The following is an 18,297-nucleotide window of genomic DNA, read 5'->3' on the forward strand; positions in this document are numbered from 1 at the left end:
ACTGACTCAAAGATTACATATTCTAGATTGACTGACCATCCTGTAATAATCTTTACATCAACTGGGTTTTCTCAGACCTTTCCTCTTTCTGGACCTCTGGAGGAAAGGTACGTATAAACCATCCTTGGAAAGGAGAGAAGCCTCAGGCATTTTCTGGACATAAGTCCAGAATCAAAGCCATGTTTTTCAGCCGCATAAAGGATGGTTTATTCTGGCAAATGGAGATATAGGGAAAAATCTATATAATATACAGTTGTAAATGCACACACGTTTAGATAACCACAGATAGACCAATACACTAAAGAGCCAAGTAAAATTCTCCAGTACTGGTCACTGCCCACCTCTCCCAGGGCAGAGAAGCGATTTAAAGCTACAGGCTCTGTTTCCATGAGCGCCAGAGAAAAAAAGCATACCGATCTCTCTGAAAATGGCTTGTAATTTCCTCCGTTCGCCAATATTCTGAGATCGATGGGTACTCTAAAAACTAAATAGTACACCTCATTTCAGCCATACATCTTCGTTCGAAGAGAGATTTAATTTAAATTTGCGCAAGGCACTCAGCACCTTCCCTCCATGGAAAATTGTCCCGTCACACGGAAGAGTGATTCGAAAACTCAAACATTGCTCCATCCGGACTAAAGGACAAGGAGCAATTTAGCAGCTCCCTAAACTGGTAGACCGTCGTCCCGCCCCCAGGGTCGCTCCGCCCCGAGGGCGTGGCCTATAGTACCCCCGCCCCGCCCCGCCTCCTCGCGTAACCCGGATACACACCCACGCTCCCCTTTCACCTCGCAGCCGTTGGCTAACGTGGAAGTGAGACCCGCTGCCCGGCTGAGCACCCGGGACCGCGCTGCCCGGGACAGTTGGGCGCGCGGCCCGTCAACGGTGGGCTTCTCGGCGCGGCTCGGCCTTTCCCGGAAGGGAGCGATGGGGCGCGCGCGCGCCGGCGAGCGGACGCCGGTGTAGGAAGCGCGGCGCCAGGCCCGGGAGCGCGGCGGCGGGCGCGGGGAGGCCTGTGAGGGCCGCCGCCCCGAGCGCCGGCCTCCCGCGCCATGGCCCCTATGGGCATCCGCCTGTCCCCGCTGGGGGTGGCCGTGTTCTGCCTGCTGGGGCTCGGCGTACTCTACCATCTGTACTCGGGCTTTCTGGCCGGCCGCTTCAGCCTCTTCGGCCTGGGCGGCGAGCCGGGCGGCGGCGGGGCGGCGGGGCCCGCGGCCGCGGCCGATGGGGGCACGGTGGACCTCCGCGAGATGCTGGCCGTGTCGGTGTTGGCCGCTGTTCGCGGCGGCGACGAGGTGAGGCGCGTCCGCGAGAGCAACGTCCTCCACGAGAAGTCCAAGGGGAAGACGCGCGAAGGCGCCGAGGACAAGATGACCAGCGGGGACGTGCTGTCCAACCGCAAGATGTTCTACCTGCTTAAGACCGCCTTCCCTAACGTGCAGGTGGGTGCCACGAGTGCCGGGCGCGCCGGGAGCGGATGGGCGGCGCCGCCTGCCCAGGTACGGGAGCCGGGGAGCCGCGGAGCGCGTCCCGGAGCCTTGACTCCTCCGAAGGCCCCGGGGCCTGGGGTCCTGACTCTCATTTTGCAGACGTGGAAATTGAGACGCGAAGTGGAGGTGCTCAAGGTCGTACAAACGGTTGGCAGGCGAGATGGGTGAGGTTGCAGGTAGTCTGACTGAGAGGCCTTACCTAACTTCTTGGCCCTCCCGGGGTTTGTGTAAGTGCTTTGTACCTGGAAGCTGGAACTCTCAGTTCTGGGTGGGCCTGGATATGAAAAGGCTGTGAAAGTTAACTTCATTCCTCACTGCAGGCCCTTTTCTAAAATGAAGGAGGTTGGACTAGAACCCCCTTGGCCGTGTAGCCCTCCTTGATGTAGTTGTTGAAAGGGTTGTGACTATAGAGTTCATGTTTTTGCCGGACCTACCAGGAGCTAATTGAGGGCTAAAAACCGTGGAAGTCTTGTTGCGGAGCTGTTAATGTGCAGGGCATTTGTTGGGGGTATGCTCATGATATACTTTAGCTGTGGAGTGATCTCCTAATGACTTGTACTCTGGGGGCTCTTTAAAGGGGTGTTTGGAAGTATGTTTCCCAGCAACTTCATTTCAGCTGTCTACCCGGTTATTATCTCCAGATAGAATTGAAGAACCTTTGCATTTTATTTGGATAGATTTCTGGGGGAAGGAATTGACGTTTTCTTAGGTAAATCTAGAATTTTGAATTTTGTTACTAATACTTCTAAAATTCATTTTAGTGGAGCTGCTGTTGAATGAATAAAATTTTAAAAACCATAATTCTGGAGGAAGAACTTAGCATAGCGTAGCAATGCTTTGTAAGTGTATGTCTTAACTCACCTAATAGTAGATTTTGGCTACTGGGAAGAAAAATTTTTTCCAGTGGTATTCTATTAATTAGATAAACAGTGAAATCTAAACCCCAGCTTCTTTGGAAGGCATCTGACCTTTTACTGTTGTTCTTGGAAGAGTTAGGAGAATATTGTCATTGTAGAATTTACTTATCTTGTGTAACCTTTCCTCTGGTCTGTCATATTATTGCTTTGTTTCTCCTTTGTCCTCTTTCTGTCGTTTTTTTCTTTTTTCTTTTTTTTTTTTTTTTCCTTAAAAAATTTTTGCAGGGAAAGGAACATTGGCTTCTGGCAGAGCTGCTAGCAGTCAGGTGTATTTGACAGGAGAATTCTGAAACAAAACACCAAAAATTTATTTTTCTTTGCCCTAGCTTACCTTATCATTACAAATCTTTATCAACACAAATACTTACGTTGTGTTTTCATAGATGTAAGATGTGCTTCTAAAATATATTCTTTCTCCAAAACAGGTGTTCTTCTCTTCAGAGTTTGTGGAAGAAACAGGAGTTTCAGAGAAGTTGATGTAGAATAGTTACAACAGTAGAAATGATAACCATTTCTTGACTGTTTTTTAGGCCCCCAGATAGTGGCCACACAGGACTTCATTTGATCGCCACAGCAACTTTTTTATTTTTTATTTTTTTTAAGATTTTACTTATTTATTTGACACAGGGAGAACAAGGGAGAGACAGAGAGCAAGCACAAGCATGGGGAATGGCACGCCTCCCACAGAGCAGGGAGCCCCAGGTGGAACTCTATCCCAGGATCCTGGGCTGACGGCAACTGCTTAACAGCCACCAAGGTGCCCTCGCCACAGCAACTTTTAAGAAGTAAATTTTATTTATGCCAGTTTACAGATGGGAAATCTGAGGCTCATGACACTGTAGTTTATGTGAACTCTCTAATTCTTCATTTTAGCTAGATCTTTAGGAGGCTACTTAAAACTTATGGTAAATTTCCTGGGAAGACATCAAATTGTGGAATATTAAAAGCAATAATAATAAAATATATGAAGTAGAGTTGAATTTCTTTTTTTAAGGGTAAAGACAAAATTGTCTTAAATACCAAAAACATGGAAGTATGTGCGTGTGTGTTCACATGTGAACTCCACCCCACCCCTACCAGACCTTTTGCTTTGGTGAACTTCCACAGGATTCTGCTTTGTTTTCTCACTTTTTAGCAAATGCTATGGGAATAGCTGCCAAGGGTGGTGAGCTGCATTTTATTAAACATAAAAGCTAGGCTTTCAGAATTGCAGATGTTGAAGGCTCTGCCTTTAAGTAAAATAACTTTTTGTTTTCTTGTGACTGAATGTTCACATGTATATTTTTAATGTTGGACTTTTGCTGGGGTAAAGGAGGTTATGTTCATTTATACAGTATCAAAGTAGGGTAGTATCATATTGAGTTGCTTCCTTTTATCACTATGTTGTTAAACTAGAGACCAAATGCTATCATCTAAGTAGAAACTCGGCTCTGGATTCTTTTCTTTCCTCTCCTGCAGCACCCAGAATACAGTCTTCAATGTCTCGTTGTTTTTGAAGCCTCACCTGGATTTTTTGGATAAGGAATTTAAGTCAAATCCCACTCAGTTTACTTTCGTATGGCAAATTAGCACTGAGAAGCCACAAATACTTTCTTCTTTTACCCTGGTGTCCTGTGCAAATAGGGAGAGGTGTCTTACTTTCTCTCATGATTTTCCTGTCTAGAATCAAGATTCAGTCTTGAATTCTCCTGATGTTTACTTCTCAGAACAAGGTTATACCAGGTGTATATCTGAGTACACTCTAGAGTACTCAGGGGTGTGTTTTTGCCCTTGAGAGACATTTGGCAAAGTCTAGAGATTTTTGTTTGTCACAAATTGGGGTGGAATGCTATTGGCATCTAGTAGGTAGACGGTTAACTGGCCCACAGTGGCCCACAATGCACGTGACAGCTCTCCATAACAAAGAATGATCTGGCCTAAGTTTTCAGTTGGTGCCCTGGTTGAGAAGCCCTCCTCTGCAGAAGTGTGTTATCATAAGAAAACTCAGGTTTGACCTATGATCCCTGGATTTCCTTTTGTCTTCAGCCTTTCTTACATTAGGGTTCTTGGGAGAGTCCTCAGGGCAGTCTTTCTCCTCTTCTTCTAAACACTCTGGCTGTACTTGATTTTATTTTAAGAAAGTAATAGTAACTGCAGCCATTTGTATGATACTGTCTTTAATTACATCCTTCTGAATAGTGATGAAAATGAAGGCTGACGATAGGTTTGTGGAATGAATTTAGAGCCACAGAACAGACAACTTGGATTTGTAGTTTCAATTTAACACACGGGGAGCTCTAACTGTGTGAGCCTCTATATCTTCAACTTATTTAAAGTTTTTGACTTTGAAAATGATTCATTTTGCTCTTCAGAGTCTTGGGTGTAGGACTTCCTTGACCTCTGGGATGGGAGTTAAACTCTTCTCTCAGCAGGAGTGCTCATTGGAAAAGTCTGAGAAGTGCTAATATCGTGCTAGAACACTTGCCTTGAGGGGTACCTGAATGGCTCAGTCAGTTAAATGGCTTTCTTCAGCTCAGGTCATGATCCCAGGGTCCTGAGATGGAGCACCACCCTGAGCTCTGTACTCCCTGCTCAGTCGGGAGTCTGCTGCTCTCTCTCCCTCTGTCTGCCACTCCCCCTGCTTGTGTGCATTAGTGCTCTCTCTCTCTGTCCCTCAAATGAATAAATAAATTTCTAAAAATAAATAAATAAATAAAAGGAACCACTTGCCTTGATGTCTTGTCTAGTCACCCACCTATGTGATCCTGGCCAGTCATTTCACTTCTTTGAGCTGCAGTTTTCCTCTTCTATAAATTCCAGATAACTAGTAATTTGACAATTAGTGCAGACATAAGCATTGCGGACAGAAAAAAAACCCAAGTTGAAAGGAGCTGGCCCAGTAGAGGTGGTAGTATAGTAAATTCAAGTATGCTGATAGGTCTGAATCCGATGCACATTGGGGGAAATGACTGTGGAAGAAAATAGGAAGGTAACTGGGCTGGATCATGTGCCAAACTCAAAGAAGTTTGAACGTGATCTTTAATTTAATCCGAAAGTACTAAAGAAGACCAGATTTACCTGACCTTGTTTAAAGCCTACAATACGCTTTGAGCTGTGGGTATTTGGAGGTTCTTGAGACCAGTTGGGGTATGTTAAAATAGGCTGTGCAAGAGATGAGGACCAGAACTCAGGCAGTGGGAACATTACACTCAGCTTGGTTTACTAGCTAACATTTATTTAGTTCTCAGTAGCAAGCACTGAATTAAGCTTTTAAGTTTTTATTCCCATTATTAAGGTACTCTTGTCAACAGCATAGGAAGTCAAGTACTATTGCTTCCATTCTGCAGCTACAGAAATTGAGGCTTGGAAAGGCTAAATAATTTACCAAACTTTAGATAGCTAGAAAATATTTTAGGCCTGTAGAGAGATTCATTTAATGGTCTGAGAATCATCTCAGGTTTAATTCTATATATAAGTCAGTATAGGAGGTATAACTACAGTGTACTTTTAACTAACCCACAGTATTTTGAATGATTAGAAGGCCTCAGAGTTGATGCTTGGAGAATCATTTGGAGGGAGTAAACCAGTTAGGAGATTTTTTTCAAGAGAGACATTCTGCATTTTAAATTGGGGCTGTGTTTGTAGTGAAGATAGAATTGGAAAGAGATGAGAGAATTTCTAAGGATGTTACAGAGTGTATTCTATATCTGGCTTTCACAATTGGTGTTTTGCTGGAGATGAAGAGTGAGGGATGATACGTCCACGGGGGCAGATTACAAGTGCCATCTTAGACTTATGAAGTTAAGAGTTGTCTTTGATATGGCCAAGGGGACATGTTAAGGAGGTATTTGAATATATGGCTCTGAAGAGACATCTGAATTTGAAATACGAATTTGTGAGTCATCGTTGTGATATTAATTGGAACAGTATTGCTTATGGAAAGAATATAGTGTGAAAGGGGAATATCAAAGGCCTAAGGCAAAGATGGAAAATAATCATTTAATAATAATAGCAGCCAGCATTTACTAAATGCTTACTCTTTGTTAAGCACAATGTTAAGCTTGTTTGTTTTACCTATTCTATTCATTAATTCAGCCATAGATCCCAGTAGGAAGATAGATTTATCATCCACTTTAGCAGCTCAGGAAGATTAGGTGACTAGCCTAGATAAGTCACATTCCCAATAAATTGAGGAGCTGGCAATGACAGAACATACTCTTAGTGATGGTTCTGCATGGTGAATGGTCATTGGTGAACTTTTTAAGAGCTTGCTTGGTGGCTTGATGGAAAGGTTGCAGAATTGAAAAAGATGGGATGAGGGAAAATGGAGATAGTAAAAGACAAGACTTTTAAGAAATTGGACTTCTACAGAGCTTGGCTGGGGTCTTATATGAAACTAAGAGAAGTTTCTATGAATTTTTTTGGTGGTGTTTTTAAAATGTGAGAAACTAGAACATGTTTATTTATAGGTATATGTGTGAAAGATGGTGTTGATAGTAAAACGCGTCTAAAAAGGTAGAAGAAGGTACCCATTTAGAAAATAGTTATTGAATGCCTGCTGTGTGATAGGCACAGTGCGAGGTACTATATCTGAGAACTTTTTATGATGTTATGATTTATGGAGAAATTCAGTAGTTGGTACCTCCTTAAGCATTAACCAAAAGCCTCTTCAACCCCAAAGTTACTGAACTTTCATATTAATAGCATTAATTGTGTTTTGAAGTCTTGATTTCCTATTGTTCAGTTCCCTTTTGAGGACTGAGACAGGCAGTACCAATGAGGGAGGGAGAAGACTGAATGGAAATGGTTATGGGGAAGAAACGAAAGTACAATGGCAAAGAATAATGTTGTCAATACAGAAGTATTTATTCAACACCTACTATGCCAGTTTCAGCAGTGGGATGCAGCTACAGTATGAAGGAAATTGTGTCCTAGAACTTATAAAACTTAAGGTCTGGTGGGTCAGTATTCTGTATTCAGTATTCATATGGTACACATATGAACAAATAAACTGATTTCAGATACTGATAAGGGTTTTGAAGAAGAAAAATAAGACCATGTTAGAAGAGTGAGTGGGGGCTTCTGCTTCAGCCATGATAGTCAGGGCAGGCCATTGTATGGCTCTGTGGTTTGAACTGAGATCTGAATGATAAGAAGCAGACCATCATGAAGAGATTTGGGAAAAGTGTATATGAACAGAAGAGTACAAGTACAAAGCAAGTACAAAGGCCCTGAGGCCAAGGGACCAGAAAAGACAAGTCTGGAGTGTAGGAAATAAGGATGCAAGTAAAGAAAGGTTACTGAGGCCAAATCATCCATGCCTTACTTTGTAGGTGATGGTGAGGAGTTTGGATTTTATTTATGTGTAATGAAAAACCATTGGCAAGTTTTAAGCAGGGAGTGACAATACTCTTATTTAGGAAGATGACAAGTTGCTGGGTTGCAAAGGGAAGCTCCGTTAAGGCCATGATTTTGTCCATTTTGTTCATTATTTTATCCTAGTGCCCAAAACAGTTTAGAATATATGGTCATTAGTAGTTGTTGAATGAATGCACGAATCAGTGAATGTGTTGTAGGAGACCAGAGCAACTGAAAGCTATTTGAGAAATCCAAGTGAGAGCTAGATGGTGGTTTAAATTGAGATTTGTTTGGAATACATAATTTCATAATTTCATTTATTTGAAATTGGGAGGACTTAGTGAAATGTGGAGAAGAACTGGGATAGATTTACTGCTTGTGATCTTACCAGCTATGTGTGAGGCTCTTTACAGTGGCGGAAAGTGGATTTATTCAATTTGTAGGTGTGTAATGGTAGTGGCAGGTTACCAGTAGCAGTTGTGCAAAAGCAGATGAGGACATTGTGCTGATGTTCTCCTGCTTCATTTGTTTCTCAGGAAAGATGTTTTCAAATACACTTCTATAATTTGTCAGGTCATACTATATTGAAAATATATGGAGAAGCTGACTTGAACTTTAGGCAAAATTCTTAAATCATAAGGCACAGTAGTTGCTTCCTAGACTTGGCATCGCCATTTTTGTAAACTACAAGGGTTTGTAGTTGGTGAACTACTTTGTTGTTTCTGGGAGTCACATTTGTTGTTTAAGTTTATTCTGTGGTGTTTGTATGGTGTTACTCTTAGATTCATTCATCTGACATAGCCTAGCATTGTAGTATTACTAAGCGTATGGGCTCTAAATCCAAAATACTTTAACTTGATGTCTGCAAGATGGTACAAAAGGACCTGGTCTGGGTTTGTGGAATTGAGACAAAGCATATAATCTTAAGAATGCCCTCCAGGAGGGAACAGAGAGTGTGGAGAAGGCACATCTACAGAAAAGGTCAGAGAAAGCCTCTGAATTCCACATCAGACTCAAGGTGAGACAGCTGTCTCCCAAAGCCAGTCAGGAAAGAGTGGAGGAGATAACTTCCTTCAGAAGTGAAGACAGCAATGCAAAACTTCAAGGAGTACAAAAAAATTAAGGAAATAAAACATTGCCAAAGGAATATAATTTCTTAATAATTGCTCCCCCCAAAATAGAGATCTATAAATTGTCTGTCAAAGAATTCAAAATAATTGTTTTAGGGAAGTTCAGTGAGCTTAAGAAAACACAGACAACTCAAAGAAATCAGGAAAACAATATATGAATGAAAAAGAGATAAAACAGAGAAGTTTAAAAAGCTGCTAGAAATTTAGAGCTGAAGAATACAAGAAATGAAAATGCAGGAATCAGCAGAAGACTTGATCAAGCAGAAGAAAGAATCCACGAACTCAGAAACAGATCCTTTGAGATCATGCAGTCAACAGAGAAAAAAGAAAATAAATAAAACAAGTAAAGAAAACCTGTGTGCATTATGGGGCACCATCAAGTGTAACTATTTACATTTCAGAAGTCCCAGAGAAGGAGAGAGAAAAGGCAGAAAGTTTATTTAAAGGAATGGTGCTGAAAACTTCCCAAATCAGGGGTGATATAGGCATATCTAGCTGTGTGAAACTCAAAAGTTCACAAATTCAACTCAGAGAGAACTTACTGAGATACATTATAATAAAACTGTCAAAACCCAAAGAATTTTGAAAGCAGTAGAAAAAAAACTCATCTGATAGAAGGGAACCCCCATAAAGCTATCAGCAAATGTTTTACCAGAAACCCTATAGGCCAAAAGAGAGCAGGATATATTTGGAGTGCTGAAAGAAAAACAAAAACAAAAAAACCTGCCAACTGAGAATACTTTACCTTGTAACACTCTGTCTTTAGAAATGAAGAAAAGATAAAGACTTTCCCAGGTAAATAAATGCACCACCACTAGATCTGCCTTACAAGAAATGTTAAATGGAGTTCTTCAAGTTGAAATGAAAGGATGCTAAATAGTAATATAAAAAATGAGTATATAATGAAATTCAGAATTTTTGAATGTAATAGTGGTATGTAAATCATTTAATATAAAAGTTAAAAGATGAGTTTTTTTTTTAAAACTATAGCTACAAAAATTTGTTAACAGATATAGAATATAAAAAGATGTAACATTAAAAACATGTTGTAGAAGGAGTGAAAGAGGGAAGAGTTCATATGCAATCAAAGTTGTTATCAACTTAAATTAGACTGTTATAACTATAAGATATTTTATGTAAGTCTCATGATAACCACAAGACAAAAACCTCTGATAGACAAACAAAGGATACCACCATGGAAAATAATCATATCAGAAAGGAAGACATTTAGAGAGTTCTAAGAAAGGAACAAAGAAGCCACAAAAAGACAGGAAGCAATTAACAGGATGGCATTAGTAAGTCCACATTTACTAATTATTTGAAATGTAGATGAACTAAATTCTCCAGTCAAAAACAGACCAGGTGAATGGATTAAAAAAAAAAAGAGAAAAGACCAAAATGTATGCCACCAATAAGAGAAACACTTCAGCTTTAAAGACACACATAGGATCAAAGTGAAGGGGTAGAAAAAAAATATTCCATGCAAATGGAAACCCAGAGAGAATGGGATAGCTATACTGTTATCAGACAGAATAGACTTTTTTTTTTTTTTAAAGATTTTATTTATTTATTCGACAGACAGAGATCACAAGTAGGCAGAGAGGCAGGCAGAGAGAGAGGAGGAAGCAGGCTCCCCGCTGAGCAGAGAGCCCAATGTGCGGCTCCATCCCAGGACCCTGAGATCACGACCCTGAGCCGAAGGCAGAGGCCTAACCCATTGAGCCACCCAGGCGCCCCCAGAATAGACTTTAAGTAAAAAAACTCTAACAAGGGACAAAGAAGAATTTATGTAATGATAAAAGGGTCAGTTTATCAAGGAGATAAAATAATTGTAAATACATATGCACCCAACATCAGAGCACTGAATATATCGAGCACATATTATAGATCTGGGTACAGAAACAGATAGCAGTGCAATAATAATAGAGACTTCTGTACCTCACTTTCACCAATGGATACATCATCTGGACAGGTCATCAATAAGGAAATAATAAACTTGTACTATTTTCACACTGGTATAGGCACTGTCAGAAATGTATAACCCATTTCATTCAACAGTAGCAGAATACACATTCTTCTCAAGCTCATATGGAGTACTCTCCAGGGTAGATAGCCTGTAAGGCAGAAAACGAGTCCTAACAAATTGAAGATTAAAATGATAACATAGGTCTTTTTTGAACACGGTGGTGTCAATGACAGGACAAAAGCTGGAAGATGCACAGACCTATGAAAATTAAACGGTGTACCTTTGAACAATCAGTGGGTTCAAGAAGAAATCACAAGGGAAATAAAATCTTGAAATTAACTAAAAAGGGGGCACCTGGGTGGCTCAGTTGGTTAAGTGTCCAGCTCTTGATTTTGGCTCACATCATGATCTCAGGGTCGTGAGATTGAGTTCTGCACTCAGCTCAGAGGGTGCTTATGATTCTTTCCCTTTACTACCCTTCTTCTCTTTCTCTCTCTCTAAAAATAAAATTCATAAATGAAAGCATAAACATTATACCTGATACTGCAAATACAAATGATCATGAGAGACGACTATTAACAATGCTAGGCCAACGGATTGGATAATCTAGAAGAAATGGATCAATTCGTAGAAACACGCAACCTACTAGGACTGATTCATGAAGAAATAGAATACCTGAACTGACCTGTAAGGAGATTGAATCATTAGTGAAACTTCCTGGTAAAGAAAATCCCATGAGATGTCTTCACTGGTCTACCAAACAATTAAAGGAAAATTAATACCTGTCCTTTCCAAATTCTAACCCCAAATTGAAGAGGATGGAACACTTCCAAACTCCCCTTTATGAAGCCAACATTACCCTGATACCAAAGCTATGCAGGGTACTATAAGAAAAGAAAATCACAGGCTATTATTTCTCATGCTCATAACATGCAAAAATCCTCAACAAAGTGCTAGCAAAATAATTCAACAGACATTAAAAGAATCAAACATCATGATTAAGTGGGATTTAACCTGGGATGAAGGATGGTTTCCATATATGCAAATTAGTCAATGTGATATACCACCTGAGCAGAATGAAAGATAAAAATATATATATCTCACTATAAAAATAAAAAGATAAAAAGAACTTGACAAAATTCAACATTTTTTTCATGATAAAAACTCAACAAATTAGGTATAGAAGAAATACACCTCAACATAATAAAGGCGATATATGACAAGCTCACAGCTAACATGAGACCCATTCATGAAAATCTGAAAGCTTTTCTTCTAACATCATTAGGAAGACAAGGATGCGCAAGTACTTTTTAATTCAACATAATATTGGAAGTCCTAGCCAGAGCTAAGTAAGTAAAAGAAATAAAATTCATCCAAATCAGAAAAGAAGAAATAAAATTATCTATGTGCAGATGACATGATTTTACATATAGAAAACTAAAATTCTTAGCAAAATACTATTAGAACTAATAATAATAACTGTAATAATCTTTTTTTAAGATTTTACTGATTTAAAGAGAGAGCACAAGAAGGTGAAGGTCAGAGGGAGAAGCAGGGACTCAATCCCAGGACTCCAGGATCATGACCTGAACTGAACGCAGGTGCCCAACCAACTGAGCCACCCAGGCACCCAAACAAAAACCATTTTATTTCTGTGAATTAAGAACAATGAACTATTTGTGAGAGGAATTAAGAAAACAATTCCATTTACAATAGGATCAAAAACAATAAAATTCTTAAAAATAAATTTAACCAGGGAGGTGAAAGATCTAAAAACTCTGTCATTGGTAAAAATAGTTGAAGAAGACACATAAAAAATGGAAAGGTGTTGCATTTCTTGGATTAGAAAAATTGGTATTGTTAAACTGTCCATGCTGCTCAAAGCAGTCAACACATTTAGTGCAATCCCTATCAAAATTCCAATGTCAGACTATCATATGATCTCCCTGATATGAGGAAGTGGAGATGCAACATGGGGAGTTAAAGGGGTAGGAGAAGAATAAATGAAACAAGATGGGATTGGGAGGGAGACAAACCATAAGTGACTCTTAATCTCAAAAAACAAACTTGAGGGTTGCTGGGGGCAGGGGTTGGGAGAGGGGAGTGAGGTTATGGACATTGGGGATGGTATGTGCTATGGTGAGTGCTGTGAAGTGTGTAAACCTGGCGATGCACAGACCTATACCCCTGGGGATAAAAATATATTACATGTTTATAAAAAATTAAAAATTTAAAAAAAACAAAAACATAAAAACCCACATTGAGATACCACCTTATACCAGTTAGAATGGCCAAAATTAGCAAGACAGGAAACAGCCTGTGTTGGAGAGATGTGGAGAAAGGGGAACCCTCTTACACTGTTGGTGGGAAAGCAAGTTGGTGTAGCCACTTTGGAGAACAGTGTGGAGATTCCTTAAGAAATTAAAAATAGAGCTTCCCTATAACCCTGCAATTGCACTACTGGGTATTTACCCTAAAGATACAGATGTAGTGAAAAGGAGGGCCATCTGTACCCCAATGTTTATAGCAGCAATGGCCACGGTCACCAAACTGTGAAAAGAACCAAGATGCCCTTCAATGGACGAATGGATAAGGAAGATGTGGTCCATATACGCTATGAAGTATTATGCCTCTATCAGAAAGGATGAATACCCAACTTTTGTAGCAACCTGGATGGGACTAGAAGAGATTATGCTGAGTGAAAAAAGTCAAGCAGAGAGAGTCAATTATCATATGGTTTCACTTATTTGTGGAGCATGACAAATAACATGGAGGACATGGGGAGATGGAGAGGAAAAGGGAGATGAGGGAAATTGGAAGGGGAGGTGAACTATGAGAGACTATGGACTCTGAAAAACAACCTGAGAGTTTTGAAGGGGTGGGGAGTGGGAGGTTGGGGGAACCAGGTGGTGGGTATTGGGGAGAGCATGTATTGCATGGAGCACTGGGTGTGGTGCAAAAACAATGAATACTGTTAAGCTGAAAAGAAATAAAGAAAAGAAAAAAGAAAAATTCCAATGTCAGTTTTCAGTGAAATAGAATAAATAACACAAAATTTACATGGAATCACAAAAGAGACAAGTAGCTGAAGCAATTTTTTTTTTTAAGATTTTATTTATTTATTTGACAGAGATCACAAGTGGGAGAGATGCAGGCAGAGAGAGACAGAGAGAGGAGGAAGCAGGCTCCCTGCCGAAGCAGAGAGCCTGATGTGGGACTCGATTCCAGGACCCCGGGATCATGAACTGAGCCGAAGGCAGAGGCTTTAACCCACTGAGCCACCCAGGCACCCCTAGCTGAAGCAATTTTAAGCAAGAAAGACAAAGCTGGCAGCATCACATTTCCTGATTTAAAACTATATTACAAAGCTACTTTAATCAAAACAGTATGGTAGTGGCATAAAACATATACTTAGATCAAAGGAAGATAGACATAAATCCACACATACACATTTAACTAGTATTTGACAAGGCATCAAGAACATACCACAGGGAAATGATAGTTTTCTCAATAAAGGTGCTGGGAAAACTGTTTATATCCAAAAGAATAAAACTGGATCCCTATCTTACACCACTCTACAGAAACTAACTCAGAACGCACAAGAGGAGTGCCTGGGTAGCTCAAGTCCTTAAGCTTCTGCCTTTGGCTCAGGTCGCTTAGGCGCCCTGCTTGGCAGGAAGTCTGTTTCTCCCTCTCCCGCTCCCCCTGCTTGTATTCCCTCTTGTTCTCTCTGTCAAATAAATGAAATTAAAAAAAAAATGTTCAAAAGATTTAAATAGACCACCTGAAACTGTAAGCCACACAGAGAGAGTATTGTGTGGTATCAGTAGTATGTGGGATCTAAAAAAAAAATGTTGAGCTTATAGAAAAAGTGATTAGAATGGTGATTGCCAGAGTCTAGGGAATGGAGGGGATGTTGGTCTAAGGGTAAACTTTTAGTTATAAATAAGGTAAGTTCTAAGCATTGGATACATAGTCAGATTGCTATGGTTAATGCTGTATCATGTACTTGGAATTTGCTTCAAGAGTAGATCTTAACCGTTCTTACCACAGAAGAAAAAAATAAGTAATAGATGCATTAATTAATAATTAACTTGATTGTGGTAATCATTTTATAATATATACGTATATCAAATCATCACACTGTATACTTAACGTGTGTGTGAATATATCAAATCATCACACTATACACTTCACATACACTGTACACACATGTGTGTGTGAATATATATATACACATATGTATATATGTGTAGCTTTCTCAGTGAAGCTTTGGGGAAAAGTGCCACAGTCTTAATTCTAACATTAAAGTAAGTCTTGATATTTGGTCAGGGAAGTCATCCCACCATGTTAATTCTTTGTTTTTTTTCCTTCCTTCCTTTCACCAAAATGGCTTGCTCTTTTTCCAAGAAGAGATTAAAAAAAAAAAGAAGACAACTTATAGGGATTTTGATTGGAGTTTTCATTAAATTTATAGATTTACTGATGGGAGAATTGACATCCTTACCATTTGTAATTCCTTAATGTTTTTTCATACATCTTAATTTTCTCCATTGTACTTTTGCACATCTTAATAGTAGTTTTAAGTCTGGGTAATTTACTTTTTTGTTAGTTTTAAAAGCTTCCATTTTTATGTTAAGTACTTTTAATATTTTCACTGATATATAAAAAATGCAATTGATTGTTAAATATTGATCTTGTATCTAGAGACTTTGCTACATTCTGTTATTCTGTAGTTTATCTACAGTTTCTTTTGGGTTTTCTCAGTCACCAGTTGCATGTTATGATTTCACTTCTTTCTATCTCTGTACCTCCCTACACAGGCCACCCTCCTTTAACTTTCTGCAGTGGCTAGGATGCTCTGTGCATTGTTAACAGAGGTTAGGATGGAGGGCAGCTCACTCTATGTCAGGCCTGTATGGTCCTACACCATCCAGTTTCCATTATTGTCAAACCTCATCTTCATTCAGTTCCTTTCTTCTTGGCTTACTCTGCTCTAGCCTTATTTTTTTTTTTTTTAAGATATTATTTATGTATTTGAGAGAGAAGGCACAAGCAGGAAGAGAGACAGAGGGATAAGCAGATTCCCTGCTGAGCTGGGAGCCCAGCTTGGGGCTAGATCCCAGGGCCTGGAGATTATCTGAGCTGAAGGCAGATACTTAACTGTCTGAGCCACCCAAGTGCCCCTGCTCTAGCCATACTTTACTTCTTGCTTGCTCCTGAATATACCAGGCACACTCCCTCCTCAGGGCCTTTGTGTTTTTACTGCATGGGCTGGAAGGTGAGATGCCTGCTAGGCTCACTTCCTCTAAATTGTCATTCTAATACCACCTTTTCCTTAGCTACCCTATCTTTGAAAACAAATAGCAGCTTTATTGCAGCATATTTTGCATATATAATTTGCCCCTGGCATTTGTCCATTTCAGTAGTTTTTTGATTTGCCAAAGTGTACAACTTTTGTCATTGATCAGTTTTAGAACATTTTTATTACCCTAATAATTAACCTGTGCTCATTTACTGTTAATCTCTGTTCCTACCCTTACCCCAGGCAACCGCTGATCTCTTGACTTTGTAGATAGGCCTTTTACAGACATTTCACATAAATGGAATCATCCAGTATGCGATCTCTTGTTTCTTGCTTATTTCACTTAGCATGATGTTTTGGGGGTTCCTCAGCCCTATAGTATGAATTGTACTTCATTTCTTTTTTGGCTGAATAACATTTCATTGTATGGATGAACCACTCTTTGTCTATCCATTCATCAGCTGATGGGCATTAGGTAGTTTCTAATTTTTGGCTAGTTAGTATGAATAAAACCAGGCACCCTATCTTAAAGAATAGCCATTCTTCTACTGTCCTACAACATACTTCTTCCCTGCTACATTTTATGTCTTCTTGTTGTCACTATTCAGCATATCACATTTTACTTATGTATCTTGTTTATTGTTTATCTCCCTCTCTAGAATTTCTACTAAGTTCCACAAGGGCAGAGATTTTTATCTCAAACTGATCACTTTTATACATCAGGCCCTAGAACTAGCATGTAGTAGGCAATCAGTAAACATTTGCAGAATCAGTGAAGAAATAAGTGAATGGATGGGTTGGATGCTTACTGTACACCATATTAAAAATATTTTTTGATTTAAGTGGCTTGATGTTTCTGGGATTTTCTGTTTTTGTCCTTTTGGATTACCCAGCTTACCTTTGTTTACATTTTATGATCTAACTAACTTATGATCTATTATTATTTCCATGTTTCTTTTCTCTTTTGATCAAAGGTATATTTTAGATGATTACTTTTCTAGGACATTGTGTCAAACAAGATGGGATTGGGAGGGAGACAAACCATAAGTGACTCTTAATCTCAAAAAACAAACTGAGGGTTAAGGGGGGGTGGGGTTATGGACATTGGGGAGGGTATGTGCTATGGTGAGTGCTGTGAAGTGTGTAAACCTGGCGATGCACAGACCTATACCCCTGGGGATAAAAATATATTATATGTTTATAAAAATTAAAAATTTTAAAAAAACAAAAACATAAAAACCCACATTGAGATACCACCTTATACCAGTTAGAATGGCCAAAATTAGCAAGACAGGAAACAGGAAACATCCATATATTCGTCATTTCTCTGTTTTAAGGCATATTTCTTTTAAGTCCATTGTCACTTTTCTCTTCCTTTTAGAGTTGATCGTGCTCAGTGTTCCATCATATTGTCAGTCTATTTTTACACTTTAGATCTACTGTTTTTTGTAAATATCATTAAGCTTTCTTAGTTTCTCTCTATTTCTCTATATTTGGATTCTCTATCTTAGGCAACAAACAGCTTAAATATTAGATTAGAAAGTACTTGAAGACAGGATGTTGCTGGAATTTCTTTTACATATTTCCATTTTACAGTGAAGTGCTTCAAAATAAAAATACTGTTTTACCTACTTTCGGTTTGTGTGATTTGGTCTGAAATGTTTTTCTGTCTTGTATTTTCTCAGGTGGCGTTTTTTTGTTTCTAAATTTTTCATCTGTCTTCTGGTTTTGGTGCAGATAAATACTGAGGAACATGTGGATGCAGCTGATCAGGAGGTGATCTTATGGGATCGTAAGATTCCTGAGGACATCCTGAAGGAAATAGCCACCCCTAAAGAGGTACCAGCAGAGAGTGTTACTGTCTGGATCGATCCACTTGATGCTACACAGGAATATACAGGTGACTCTACATTAAGATTGATCTCAGACTTTAGATTGCCATTATATATTGGAGAACCAGAACAAAGGCAGGTAATATATACTTGGTAGTAAATACTTTACCGATCTTACACAACTTTTCCAGTTAGATTTTAAGGATTAATGCAGTGCAGTATGAAACCTTTGGACTGGATCAGTTATTCTCAACCTTTCTCCCCTGACCACAAAACCAGTATATTGTGGCATACTCCTATTGGTGGTAGTGATTCACTGT

General features: G+C 39.5%; 1 protein-coding gene across 1 annotated transcript in view; it reads left to right on the plus strand.

Annotated features, from left to right (window-relative positions):
* Positions 1-782: 782 nt before the first annotated feature.
* The window catches only part of BPNT2 (3'(2'), 5'-bisphosphate nucleotidase 2), a 36,147-nt gene continuing 18,632 nt past the window's right edge, over positions 783-18,297 (plus strand). Inside the window, exons 1-2 of the mRNA XM_045075766.1 lie at positions 783-1,442; positions 17,883-18,045. Of these exons, the coding sequence (XP_044931701.1) occupies positions 1,053-1,442; positions 17,883-18,045 (553 nt within the window). The 5' untranslated portion in view covers positions 783-1,052. The remainder of the gene's footprint in view (positions 1,443-17,882; positions 18,046-18,297) is intronic.

This window comes from Mustela putorius, unplaced genomic scaffold, assembly GCF_011764305.1.
Source record: "Mustela putorius furo isolate JIRA1106 unplaced genomic scaffold, ASM1176430v1.1 tig00000151_pilon_pilon_pilon, whole genome shotgun sequence".
Classification (NCBI taxonomy): Eukaryota; Metazoa; Chordata; class Mammalia; order Carnivora; family Mustelidae; genus Mustela; species Mustela putorius.